This window comes from Styela clava, chromosome 5 (genome assembly GCF_964204865.1).
Source record: "Styela clava chromosome 5, kaStyClav1.hap1.2, whole genome shotgun sequence".
In the NCBI taxonomy this organism is placed as follows: domain Eukaryota; kingdom Metazoa; phylum Chordata; class Ascidiacea; order Stolidobranchia; family Styelidae; genus Styela; species Styela clava.
This window is the reverse complement of record NC_135254.1, coordinates 2,354,814-2,369,438: the sequence shown is the minus strand read 5'-3', so window position 1 is coordinate 2,369,438 and position 14,625 is coordinate 2,354,814. Positions and strand designations below refer to the sequence as shown.

The following is a 14,625-nucleotide window of genomic DNA, read 5'->3' as shown; positions in this document are numbered from 1 at the left end:
TCATAAGAAGATTACAAACGCGATAGCGGAAAGATTTGTTTGGAACATTTTGCAGATAATGACAAAGTTCAAAGTTAGTAATTTTAATTTAAAGAGGGTGTCATACAAAACTGTGCTGTGATACAATTCCATAACACAAAGTTTGCACCTATCGAACTTGCTTTTGTAGGTGAATTTATTAGACATATTACATATTCAGTTAATCGTAGGTAACATTGCTGGTACATAATGCATCGTAGATAGGATTGTTTAAATTTAGGAATTTAGCTCATAGCCCACTAATTAATATTATCTTCTATGCGGTAGGTTGCATGGCTGAATTCAACTTGCAGCCTTACCGACCACCTGACGATGCTCATTTAGCTCGAGCAAGTCTTCTTGAAATGCGTGTGTGAATGGAAACTACCTATATTTTTTGCCTTCCTCCGATTTTAGACAAATTTATTGCGAGGGATTTCGCATATAATTCTCATTGATTGTTGGCTGTTTATAATTCCTATTGATTGTGAATTCTGATTACAACAAGAGTTAAAAATACTCCAAGCTGAGGTAATAAACAAAACAATACATTTATGTCATCTGGAAGCAAAAGCAAAATATGCACACTAATTAATAGTTTGGCACATTGAGATAGAGATAATACATCATGACAGAAAATACAAGTTAAAGATATGTATGACCATCAATCACATGGTAATTAAAATTAAAAAAAATTAATAGGGGCTGTGGAGTATGAAAAGTTCAAGACAAAACAAATGTTCATAGTTCATGAACTCTCAATTTTGCCTCTATTGCTTTGTGAAGGCCAATATGGTTTACCTTTATGATAGCAACGATTTTGTATTTAATATAGCGAGATTATTTCAATTTAATTGAAGTAATGCAATGCTTGAATCGTCTAGAATAGATCAGTGGTGTCAAACTTATGGGTTTTCGAGAGCCGCAAACAGTTTTTGATAATGTATACTTAAAAGATATTCTTAAGATAGTTTTAGTTTGTGACATATATTGTGATGCAACTAAACAGTTGGATTGCAGCAACTAAACAGTTGGATTAAGTTTTATTATTTTCTTCAATTTCAAATGCAATTACATATTAATATTTGCATTCCACTATTATTGCAACATTTGCAAGTTACTGTATTTATTATAAAAAATCATAAAATTCTATGTACAACCATCAAAATCATTTTTGAACAAGCTTTGAATAAGGAAAGAATAATACATACACTAAAAATAACTTTATCTAAATATATGAACCTAAAATTAACAAAAATACTACAACAGTATAAACTCAATACTTGAGAGATCAGACTATACAATATAGACCGGTATGAGTGAAATGTTAGGTGAACTTGTTAATAACACTTTGATTCAACACGAAATAAAAGTGAATGCGCAATAGTATGTTACAATGAGCAGCAATCAACATCCTCACTGATTAAAAAAATCTAACTGGAGGTGCATGAACTATTTGAAACCGTAAGTAAATATGTAATTTCGGCAAATGGGCAACCAAGTACCGTACTGAATTAATAAGTTCGTAGTATTTGACAAAGGCTGACATTCCCACATGTACTTTTTTTAACAGTGCGATGCCCGGGTGTGATATTATACAACAATAGTATTTACCTTTACCTTAACTTTCCAAAATATCATACAACTGTCAAAGCAGGCACGAACACCATTCGTGCTATGCCTTGAAAGCAGCACACATCCGCTCGTTTTCGTCTCGTCAAGTATGTGCATTGGAGCGTGCTATCGAATACGATCTTCGGACAAAAATGCCGGAGTTGCGCATCATGTTGTTTAATGTCATTGGTCGGAAGAAGCGGAAGAAGAATAAATTCCATCAACATCTTATACATTTTCATTTCAATTGCTTTATTTGGTAGTGTGTACAATTTAAAATAAAATATTAAATCTTCCAAATTATCTTCAGTAATGATTTTTGCCTATTGCGGGCCTCTGAGAGGTCTTATTGGCAATCTGAATGTCGTGTTCGTGAATTGTCACTATATGGTGATGAAGAGCTATGACATCATTATATTTAGTGCGTTTACATGGCAACGATTATCGTGCCAAAACCGTATTTTGAGCGAATCGTGTTTATGTAAACACTTTGGTTCGATGGCCAATCATGACTCGGCGTGTTTGCATCGTGATATTCCAGCTCGATTGCACAGGGTAGATCTGCAAACACGATGCTTTCTTCACACGCGCGAACGGGGCGCGCTGACGGTTTTACTTCAGCGTTTTCTAGGTCGCTTGCTCTGCGCTTCTGTGGACCTAATGCAGTACCGTACCGGTACCGGTAATGCTTGCAGCGCGACAGCGTTTCAACTGCAAGCGAGTTTGAGCTTTTTGAAGTAATCATCAGTAACGCTAGATAGAATTCTTTACTTGCGGAAAATATGTTAAACTTCTTTCTGAACCAACAACGGCCTGTCCTGCACAATACAATACTGGTACGGTGCCGTAACTGGATACCGGTATAAAATATTAAGTAAAGTGGCGGAATTCTAGTGCCATAAATGGCTGAAACATAACTAAGTGTTTAAGTTCCGTGGATTATGGAATTTAGCAAAAGATACAGTCAGACAGTAGGATGTTTTATCTGTAAAATCAAGTAGCCTACGCAGAACTGATACCGGTACGAGTCAGGGAATAGTACGAGACAAGAATAGGGCTATGGGCAGCCAGGGCAGGGATGTGTGGAGCTTTTCAACCACAGCTAGCAAAGCAAACGTTACATGCCCTACGTTCTAAGTTAGAACGTAGGGCATGTTAATTATAGATTATATATACTGATATATTCATAGGCTACGTCAAAAATACAGTACCGGTACTGTTCTTGATTTCGAAAATTTACCAAATGTAATTTATTGACATAATCCATTCATAGCAAACCTTTATTTGGTTTACTGATTTATATTTATCGCAGAAAAGTAGTAGTGCAGTTTATGTTCATGAGTGAGATGGAGTCTATGTCAAATCTGAAAGTTAAGTGGGAAGACAACGAGGTTAAAACAATGCTTGGCATTGTTCGAGAAATGAATCTGGTTGTTCTGCTTTACCAAGAGGAGTCAAGATCAGAAGTTTTGTACAAAGAAGTTGAGAAACAGTTGACAGCGAAGGGATACAAGAAAAGGTTTGGAAGCACAATCGTTATGTTATACAGTTTCAGTTCTTTGATTCATATATTTTAGTCATTTCTGAAAAGTTATTTCTACCTAATTTTTAGACATTTGCAATTGGATTTTGTTGAAATAATATTAGATACGAACTATGTTAAATTCTTGACTAGCAGTATGTTTTCAGTTTTTCAATTGGCTGGTTACTAAAGCTAGATGTTTTTTTCATTTGTAGTTTCCAACAAATACATTATAAAGTGAAGGCCTTATGGTCTACTTTCAACAAGATAGTACGTCTGCATTCTGTTGATGGGACGGCTCACATAACATGTGATTATTATGATGAGCTTGATGAAATCTTCGGCCACCACCCAGATGTTGATTATACAAATATGGGAGTGGATACTGGAATCACAAACGCTGTATCACTAGGTAACAATTTTTCTTTGATGTTTTTGAGGCTATGAGCCAGAGGCTAATGTTCAGCATATGATTAAGCCGTTCTATGAGTAATATACTACTATGTGGGCTACTGTGAGAATCATATTCTGTTATCACCCTAATAATGTCATTTTAGCTCATAAATTTATTATTATGGGAAATTGCCGACTGTCTTTTCAAAATTGTTTTGCTTATGCTTAGATGTTGAAGGAGATGCAGCTTCAACTACAGAGACATCTTTTGATACTTCATCCAATCATGGGGAGAATCCAGAATCTGGTTTGTGTCTATATAAATATTTGGTATACCGGTATATTATATGTCTCAACCAAAACATCATGCTACCTAATTGGAAATGTACTGATGCATTGATATCGGCCAATATTTCGGTATCGGCTAAAAAAAGAATGATGTTTTGATATTGGAACAAAATCTTGCGCACGTAACTTAATGTATCAGTTTGGTATCTGTATCGGCATCGGCGACAAAAGTGGCATTCGTACATCCCTTTCAATTTGAGATAAGTCTTATTTAATTATATTTCCATATAAGTTTAACTAGGAATTGGTGCGCAATTGATGAGAGAGACTGTGCAACAAATGGGGACAATACTCTTTGCATGTGTGTCTCAGCTTTCAAAAAACGAGGTAAAAGCTTATGTTTCGCTTAGGCGTATATATAAGGCAATTCCCTTAAAAAAATGTTACTCCCTCGACTACAACCAACTGCTTTGTAAAATAGCCGGAATTAATATGTTTAAAATACACCCCGCTCCTACTGCCACACGTAATCTGGAGATCTAATTGTAATAAGGGTCTGAGAAGTAAATATGGATGATTGTGTGACAACAAGGTTACCCGATTGTAAAAAGCAGTTCGAGTTGAAGCATCAAAAATTCGTTTATCATCTGCATGAGAAACTGAAACGATTAGCTCTGTGGATCCAATGTTGTTGTTTTATTACATATATTGCATTGCACAGTAATAAAATCAAAACCATTGTGTTGTGGCATGGTCCGATCAGAGTGTGGGGGTATAGGCAAGCTTTATAATATAAATAGATTTTCTCCACCAAAAAGCCTAATGAAAGGAAGGTATTGCACACCAACTTAATGGAATGATTGCAGGGAGACAATTGGAATAAATTTCTGCAGATAGACTAGAACAGATGTGCAAAGCCTCCGCACGCCCATTTTTGAACTCTTCAATGTGGTTTGTAATCTGTATATAAATGAGCATCATGGTAGAATAGATAAAGTTAGTGACCAAAGCAATAATTCCAGATTGCTTGGGAAACGTAGCTGTAGTGTAGTAAAGCGTTGAAAATCGCCCAGCATTTGTAGTTGATATGTACTGATATTTCGGAATATGTCAGATAAAAGATATGAAGAACTAGCAGGATATTCGCGAAATTTGTATCTTTGCTCTGTTTCGTATGAATGAGAAACTTATAAAACACGTACAAGATAGTGAACTTGTAAAATTAAAAACATTTTGCAAAAAATGAATTCATTTTCAGCAGTTAAACCGAGTTTAAAAGCAGCCGTGGAAGATGAAACTGGCAACTGTTTTCAACTCCAAGTACGATGCCAACGATTTTAAACAGGATCGAAATTCAATGGTGTTCATGTAAACACGAGACATATTTTGGCTTTCGATTGTCCGAAATACGATGTGGAAACGTTTTTTGATAAAACGATTATCGTGACCATGTAAACGTAGTAGGTTTAAAATCGTGGGTATCGTACTTGGCGTTAACTTAAATACCATTGCCAGTTTCATGCTCCGCGGCTGCTTTTAAATTCGGTTTAACTGCAGAACATGAATCCATTTTTGTTCAAAATGTTTTTAATTTTACAAGTCAGCGATCTTGTACGTGTTAATAAGTTTCTCATTTATATGAAACAGAGCAAAGTTACAAATTTCGCAAATATGCTGTTAGTTCTTCATATCTTCTATCTGGCATATTTCAAAATATCAGTACATATCAATTACAAACGCTTGGCGATTTTCAACACTTTACTTACTACACTACAGCGACGTTTCCCAGGCAATCGGGGATTATTGCGTTGGTTACGAACTTTATTTATTTTACCATGATGCTCGTTTATATAGAATATAAACCACATTAAAGAGTTCAAAATTAGGCGTGCAGAGGCTTGGAACAACTGTTCTAGGATTTATTCCAAATGTATCTCTGTAGTCATTCCATTAAGTTGATGTACAAAACCTTCCCCTCATTAAGCTTTCTTGTGGAGAAAATCTATTTATATCGTAAAGGCTTGCCTATATCCATACACTTTGATCGGACCATGCCACAACACAATGGTTTTGATTTTATTCCTGTGCGATGTATCAACAGAGCTGCTAATCGTTTCAGTTTCTCATGCAGATGATAAACAAATTTTTTATGCTTCAACTTGAACTGCTTTTTACAAACGGGTGACCTTGTTGTGGCACAATGAACCATACTTACTTCTTGGACCCTTAAAACAAAGTTTACAATTAAATCTCTTACAATAAATTATGTGTGGCAGTAGGAGCGGGGTGTATTTTAAACATATTACTTCTCGCTTTTTACAAAGAAAATTTTTCTCCAGAAGGGAATTGCCTTATATATTGCGCCTAAGCAAAATATGAGCTTTTACCTCGATTTTTTGAAAGCTGAGATACACACGCAAAAAGTATCGTCCCCATCTGTTGCACAGTCTCTCTCATCAATCGGGCATGGGCTTCCATTTGCCCGTGCATCATTTTTTCTTCCCACTCCCTTTGTTTCTCGAAAAGGATTTCAAAGTCAACTAAAGGTCTTTTCCCTGCATAGTGGCATTAAGAGACTTTTACCTAACTAGGAAAAGCACAATTCTTAGTCAAACTTTCATGGAAATATAATTGAATAAGACTTATCTCAGTTAAGTAGCATGATGTTTTGGTTGAGACATATAATATATAACAAATATTTTTATAGATACGAACCAGATTCTGGATTCCCTCTATGATTGGATGAAGTATCAACAGATGTGTCTGTAGTTGAAGCTGCATCTTCTTCAACATTAAACATAAGCAAAACAATTTTAAAAAGACAATCGTCAATTTCCTATCCTAATAAATTTGTGTGCTAAAATGACATTATTAGGGTGATAACAGAATAACTATCTCAGGAAGTGAGAAGGGTCATTAATCACAGACGGCTTAATCATATGCTCGTCTGGATATCTGTTTATGCCAGGTATGGGAATATTTAAGCCATTAATCATTATGGCGCATGGAGCAGTTGATTGAGGTGACAACTTCATTTATTATCCTCTGCAGTCAAAGTCTGGGCCAGGCTCACTGCTGGCTATCAGTAAGAGCTATACGAAATATATAAGTATATTGAAAATTAAAAAAAGTATATAGAACTGAACTACACACGAAGACATACCTGGTTCTGGTTTGCTTGAAAGCATTGCATCCCTTGGTTTATCAATTTCTGAAATAAAATAAAAACATGACATACACCAGTATACAGGTAATAGGGAACTGACAAAATGCATCAATCCAAAACATCAAAGAAAAATAGTTACCTAGTGATACAGCATCTTTGATTCCAATATCCACTCCCATATTAATATTATCAACATCTGGGTGGTGGCCAAGCATTTCATAAAGCTCATCATAATAATCACATGTTATGTGAGTCGTCCCATCAACACAATGCAGACGTATATCTTGTTGAAAGTAGACCATAAGACCCTCACTTTATAACGTATTTGTTGGAAACTACAAATGTAAAAACATCCAGCTTTAGTAACCAGCTAATTGAAAAACTGAAAACATACTGCTAGTCAAGAATTTAACATAGTTCGTATTTGATAATATTTCAACGAAAATCAATTGCAATTTTCTAAAAATTGAGTAGAGATAACCTCGTTGTCCTCCCACTTAGCTTTCGGACTTGACATTGACTCCATTTCACTCACAAACATAAACTGTACTACTATTTTTCTGCGATAACTAATGTTTAAATATAAATTAAATAACAGTTTGCTAAATGCTATGAATGCAATTCATTATGTCAAGAAATTAAATTTTTGAAATAAAAAACGATAATCGATTTAACTGATAACGTTTTGACGTTTGCTTTGCTAGACTAGGGTAGGGTTGAAAAGCTCCGAACAGCCATAGGCCTATTCTTGTCCACTAGTTCCTGACTCGTATCAGTGCTGTACTTGTGTTTAACATACTACTATCTGACTGTACCCTTGGCTAAATTACATACCGTAATCCGGGGAACTTCTACACTTACATACGTTTCAGTCATTTGTAGCACTAGAATTCCGCGACTTTACCGTACTCAATATTTTATATTCATACCAAGTTACCGGTACCGTCAGACCGTAATGCACTGTGCATTACAGGCTGTTGGTTGGTCCAAAAGAATTTTAACATATTCCGCAAGTAAAGAATTCTATCTACAACTAATAATTACTTCAAACAGCTCAAACTAGCTTGCAATTGCAACGCTGTCGCCCTGAAAGCATTACTGCACTAGGTTCACAGAAGCGCAGAGCAAGAGACCTCGAAAACGCCGAAGTAACACCGTCAGCGCGTCCCTGTTCGCGCGTGCGAGGAAAGCATCGTGCCTGCTAATTTACCCTGTGCAATCGTGCTGGAATATCACGATGCAAACACGCTCAGTCATGATTGGCGATCAAACCAAAGTGTTTACATGAACACGATTCGCTCAAAATACGGTTTTGGCACGATAATCGTTGCCATGTAAACGCACTAATGGATGGGGGCACTACGCCGGACGAATCTCCGCCATTCGTCCGGCGTGACGACATGCCACACGAAATAACCACCACGACAGCATTACATCGTTAAAAACAATTCCAAACAGACATCTCCTTTATCCTCGCGGGTAGCTGGATGATTTTAATAGGGCAGATAGTGGGATGATTGTGCGCATTGTGACAAAATTTGAAAAAAAAAATCACAAATCACAATGTTATATGACTGTGTATGAAATGTGCTAGTCTCTGTTGTTCACAAAATAAAAATTCAGGAGGGGCCTAATTTGGATGCCCAGTATAACAACTACGATTGAATTGCAAACATGTTCAATATTTATACTAGTTTTTATGACGGCAATATCCTTCAAAATTAATTTTTGTTTTGGATGCAGAAGAAATCTACTGGCTTCTGACATTGCCTTCCCTATGGAACGAAGACTAGCTTGCACTAAATGAGGTATTTCTTACCATATTTTTCAATGTTTTTAAGATTTAATCACATATATATTTTATATTGAATTTGTTCAAGTTAACATAACCTTTTCCACAGCAAAGGACAAGCACAGCTCTATTTTTTTGAGTTTTGTGTTTGTTTTTGTGTCTAATTATATAGAAGCCATATGAGTGATGATCTCCTGCTATTGGGTGTTTACCTTACAAACTTTGGTGGGAATTTCTTTTTCATTCACAGTGTAGAACCTCTCGGCTCAAAACGGAAAACATATTGGTATTTTTTCGGAGTGAGAATAATAGTGACGCTGATCAAACATGTTTGCAGGCGACAAAATCAATAGAATGTTGTATCAAATTTATTCTGTAATAATATCGATGCAGTACAAGGCTCCTTTGTCATACACATAGGACGATCTTTACCGTATTCCAAATACAGCGTCAACGCGAAGATGCAGAAGGATGCGAAACATCACCACTGTTTTCGCCAACGCCAAGAGATCACAATTTTGGTAAAGAGTTTGACCTTCGGAAACAAATATTTCAGAGTACCATGAGCAAGAAAGTTTTCCTCTTTTTAAAGAAGAACAGCCGCCAAAACAAACTGTCTTGAAGATTTAGAAGTATCTGAATTCTGCATTTATAAATTGGCTATCAATTCATCATTGTTGAAATTTTATATCGAGTGCAGGTATGTAAAGATTGTTAGCATCCCGCATGTTTATCTTCTCCTATTCCGTGCGCCGCACTAGACGAGGTCCTATGAATTTGCGAAGAATATTTACAGTACAGACTTTTGTGTACGAAAATATTGTCGTTATAAATAAGCAAAAAGGATTCCCGCCCATCTGTACAATAACCGTTTTGGTATGAAATATGCAATTTTTGGTCATCGTTTACAGCAAGTTTAGAAACATACTTACCAAAAAAATTTCTAAAGCAGGCTCAACTGTCGGAATGCAGAAAATATCGAAAGATGTGGGGGACATATAATAAATAAACAAAATCACTTTTGTGTTATATATTTGCGATTTTTGACCGCTATTCACGGCAAGTTTAAAACACATTTTCTCGATTATTTTTCTAGGTCGTTTTTTTTGTGTTCTCTGAAACAGGATTGTTCCTTTGATATACACAAAATATAGGTTTTTGAAAAACCTAATTGGGAACATTTACATTGAAGTAAGAACAATTGGTTGTATAATAAATAAACCAAGATCACATTTCGGCGATGACACCCGGTTACATTATTGAAACATTTTACGTAGGAATTTATGTTATTGCAGGATTGGTCGGTGAGTAGTGTAACCCAGGTATTTGTCTCCACCTCCATACACTATCTGCTTCGATAAACTGCACTCTAAAAACCTTCGAGGGACTATTATAAAGAACAAACCAGGGGTTGGTTTTACCAGATGTAACTTTTCAATGAAATATGAACCCTAAAAAATGCTGATTTAGCCTTCAAATCAACTGGAATTTACCCATTAGATATGGATAAGATCCCTGGGACGGGTGTTGCTGGTATTGAGATTCATTCACTTCTACAAGTGATAAAGAAAGGTCATTTGAGGATATTCCGCTTCACCTAAAAGCCAACCACTCAAACAATTATAGTCCAAGTCAGTAGAGTTTGAAATGTGGTGTGCACGAGGACAATAGTCAAAAGCAAAACACACGTGTGCGGAAGTTGCCTGAAAAAACAAGTAAAAGTTGTAGGAAGAAAATTGTCGGAAAGATTTTTGTTGTTATTTGTGAGGGAAATTTTTTTGATGATAAAGAGCAAGAAGGTTGGATTCAGTGTTAGATAAGTTAAAAATGGTTTCATGATATTTGGGATGGGGGGTAAAGATTTGTAGTGAGGTTCAAATGTGATTAAATATAGCCAAGCAATAAAACATTCCCTCTAAAGGGTGACAAAACAGCCCTTATCAGGACAACAGGGCATGAAATAAACAATTTTAAGGTAGTGCTAAGTTGCACTGCAGTTGTACCCCCGAAGAATAAATTTTCCTGTGGTGTGGTCATCCATCAGCACACAAAAAAAGGATGTATGAGGAAGGCGTAATCAAATGAATAAATAAAGTGTGAGTGCTTTCAAGAAACGCTCCATGTTAGCCTGGGACCTATTCAGAAATCACTTAGTGCTTTCAAGAAACGCTCCATGTTAGCTTGGGACCTATCCAGAAATCACTTAACTAAAAAAGCAAAGCTGTCTCTAAAGAGGTCAAACATTAGGCCTGATTACATGTCTACTGGGACCGGTCTAGCAGACCACATTTGAGAACTATTTCACGCTTCAGTGGTTTGCCTGCGATTCAAATCCATACTGTCGGTCCTGAACATGAGACCTCCTCGTCGAGGAGATCCCGAAGTGAGCTGCACTGGTCTTGCTCTGTTGCTTCGCCGTGCTACTCGAGAAACCGCAGTTACGTACGTTGATCGAAAGGGTATGGAAGTTGTTCTTTTCATCTCAGGTAAGTGAGTTGCTTTTTCAACAAATAAAAATTTAGTTAGATAGTGAAAGTTTAATCCAAACTTCTTTCGCATCTATCTTATCGCTGCTGAACACGAACTTTAAAGGACCGGTAAATGGTACTGGTGGGATCCCGGTGCAGCGTTTTAGCATGCTGGGTAGTTGTTTTGAAATAGAGAATTAAATCATAACGTACGAAGTGTGGTATTGTTCAGACTTAATTCTTGGTCAAGATTTCATGAAGTTGCACAGTAGTGTGACTTTTGTTATGAAGGGTGGAAATGAACACCTTCGTATTCATGGAGAAAATAACTATAAAACTGCTTGCAATGTAGCCGCTGCAAATATAGAACCTCCTCGCTTGTTTAGACATCTTTCTGATGACTGGAAACCAATAGCAACACCATCACGTCAATACAAAAAAGATGATTTAATTTTTATATGTAATGAAGTGCAAAAACTCTTGAAGGATGTTGTTATTGAACCTGCTGAAACGCCATGGCGAGCTCCAGTACTTGTAACTAAAGATGACCGACATCGAAAGAGGATGGTGATTGACTATTTCATGACAATAAACAAGTTTACACTATTAGATGGCTTTCCTTTGCCAAGAATTGACAAAATGGTAAACGACATTTCTAAATTTAAGGTATTTAGCACTTTGGATCTAAAAAGCGCATATCACCAGTTACCTCTGGCTGAAGAAGACCGGCCATTCACTGGATTTGAAGCTGATGGTAACCTATATCAGTTTTGTAGAGTTCCTTTCGGTGTCACAAATGGAGTTTCAGCTTGCCAAAAGACGATGAGTGCTTTAATCCAGAAATATAATCTCAAGGGAGTTTTCGTTTACCTAGACAACATAACAATTTGTGGAATGACTGAGGGGGATCATGATATCAATTTAAATGCATTCTTAGAAGCTTCAATAAAGGAAAATTTTACATTCAATGGTGCCAAAAAGGTCCTACGAGTAACCCAAATTGACTTATTGGGATATAGAGTTTCTTGTGGCAAAATCAAGCCTGATCCAGAGAGATTACAGCCATTATTGAAATTACCCATTCCGAGAACGAGCAAAGAATTAAAACGATGTGTTGGACTCTTCGCATACTATGCCAAATGGATTCGTGACTATTCATGGAAAATTGCCCCACTGATTAAAGACTGCCAATTGCCACTAAATGATGAAGCTACAACTGCATTCTTGAACTTGCGTAAGGACCTTGCTAATGCGTGTTTAAAAACAATATCAGATGATGAACCATTCACAGTTAAAACTGATGCATCTGATGTTGCTATTGCTGCTGTATTGGCCCAGAATGGGTGTCCTGTTGCTTTCTTATCTCGTACACTGAGCAATAGTGAAAAGCGGTATCCAGCAATAGAGAAAGAAGCTATGGCAATAATAGAGGCGACACGTAAATGGGGGCATCACTTACATGGACGCCATTTCAGATTGTTTACAGATCAAAAAGCAATATCATTTATATTTGATCCTACCAGAAGAAGCAAAATAAAGAATACTAAACTACAGCTGTGGCGACTCGAACTGGGTTCCTTTTTCTACACGATTGAGCACAAGCCAGGATCTGAAAATACTGCTGCAGATACTTTGTCTAGAATTTGTGCTTCTTTGTCCCACATTGATAAACTTAATAAAATACACAAGGAGCTGGGTTATCCTGGAGTTACCAGACTGAATCATTTTATTAAAAGCCAAAATCTACCTTTTTCTCTTCAGGAAGAACGGACGGAATACTTGTTCTAACTGTCGAATTTGTTCTGAGATAACGCCCTGCTTTTTCAAGCCTGAAGAGAAACCTCTTATTAAGGCAATGCAGCCGTGGGAGCGACTGAGTGTTGACTTCAAAGGGCCATTGAAGGGTCCCAGACCTTATTTATTGGTTATCATAGATGAAATGAGTCGGTTTCCATTTGCATTTCCCTGTGCTGACATGAGAAGCACTACGGTTTTAGAGTGTTTATCTCGATTGTTCTGCTTGTTTGGTTTTCCAAGTTTTGTGCATTCTGACAGAGGAGGATCTTTCTCATCTCATGAATTCAAGTTCTTTTTGCATTTTCGTGGAGTTAGTGCAAGCCGAACAACTCCATATCATCCTACTGGAAATGCACAATGTGAGAGAATGAACCAGACACTGTGGCGAACCGTAAAATTGATACTCAAAGATAAAGAACTCAAGGATCCTCAGTGGGAATGTGTACTACCTGAAGCCCTTCATGCTGTGCGCTCTCTTTTGTGCACTTCTGTTTATGCCACTCCTCATGAATTGTTTCTCAAGTTTCCCAGAAAATCAATGCTTGGAAAAACGTTGCCAACATGGTTGGTCACACCAGGGCCCGTCTTGGTTCGAAAATTTGTTAGAAATAAAGATGATCCTTTATGTGAAGAAGTCGATTTACTAGATGCTAATCCAAACTTTGCTTCAATAAAATATAAAGATGGACGAGAGTCTACAGTATCAACGCAAGATCTAGCCCCTCTCGGATGCACTGATTGGGTATCACTTTATGATGAGAGTAATAAGTCAAAAGGGGTGGTAATTCCTATTGAACAAAATATTGAATCTGAAGAAGTTCAGAACACTGAGATCAAAAACCAACCTTCAACATTTGAAGCGGAAATGACCCAGGTACCTGTTCCAAGCAGCGTTGGAAGACCGACAAGAATGAGAAAGCCTCCTGAAAGATATGGCGATTGAGAATATAATTGTTAAATTTTGAAGGGGGTAGAGTGTGGTAATTTATATTGTATTATTGCATATTTTGGTATTCTCAACTTACCTGTTTACTGGCAACAGTAATTTGTCTGCCGAGTCATACTCGACTTGCTTTTATCTGAGTCATGTTTTGTTGGTGCTTTATCATTTCATTGTGAACTGCTTTAAGGTGCTGCTAACGTTTAAGTTAATTAAAGCCTAGTATTTGTGGATGGATTAGTTTGTGAAGTAATAAACAGAACTTAGGTTACCACACGAAGATTTATTGGTATGAACTGAGCACAGTACGACTTCTGTTAATAATCTTCAGTTTGCATTGAGAATTTTTTTGAAATTTCATCATACCTCAACCTAGCTGGTACCGGTACCCTAACTGTACATACAGGTGAAAATTCGGTGCTTCAGTGTCGCTAACATCGAAGTAGTAGGGCAATATTAAATAATGAAATTGTTTTTATTTACATATGATGAGCATACAATGTTCGGTTGATAAATTGTAATTATTAAAATTTGGTTGCCAGTGGACTAACTAGTACGGTAACTGCAGGCCTACCGTAATTTTTTGAATGGATCGTATGACATAAAATGCTGGTATTCTGCAACGTT

At 36.8% G+C, this 14,625-nt stretch overlaps 1 protein-coding gene and 1 long non-coding RNA gene across 2 annotated transcripts; both read left to right on the top strand.

Annotated features, from left to right (window-relative positions):
• Window positions 1-3,304: 3,304 nt before the first annotated feature.
• On the top strand, window positions 3,305-4,561 carry LOC144422735 (uncharacterized). The gene is made up of 3 exons (XR_013475352.1): window positions 3,305-3,566; window positions 3,777-3,854; window positions 4,389-4,561. It is a non-coding gene; the product is annotated as an uncharacterized LOC144422735 (long non-coding RNA).
• An 8,524-nt stretch (window positions 4,562-13,085) lies between these two features.
• On the top strand, window positions 13,086-14,339 carry LOC144423051 (uncharacterized). Its single transcript, XM_078113226.1, has one exon. The coding sequence runs from the start codon at window positions 13,117-13,119 to the stop codon at window positions 13,999-14,001; it is 885 nt and encodes a 294-aa protein (XP_077969352.1). The 5' UTR covers window positions 13,086-13,116; the 3' UTR covers window positions 14,002-14,339.
• Window positions 14,340-14,625: the final 286 nt, after the last annotated feature.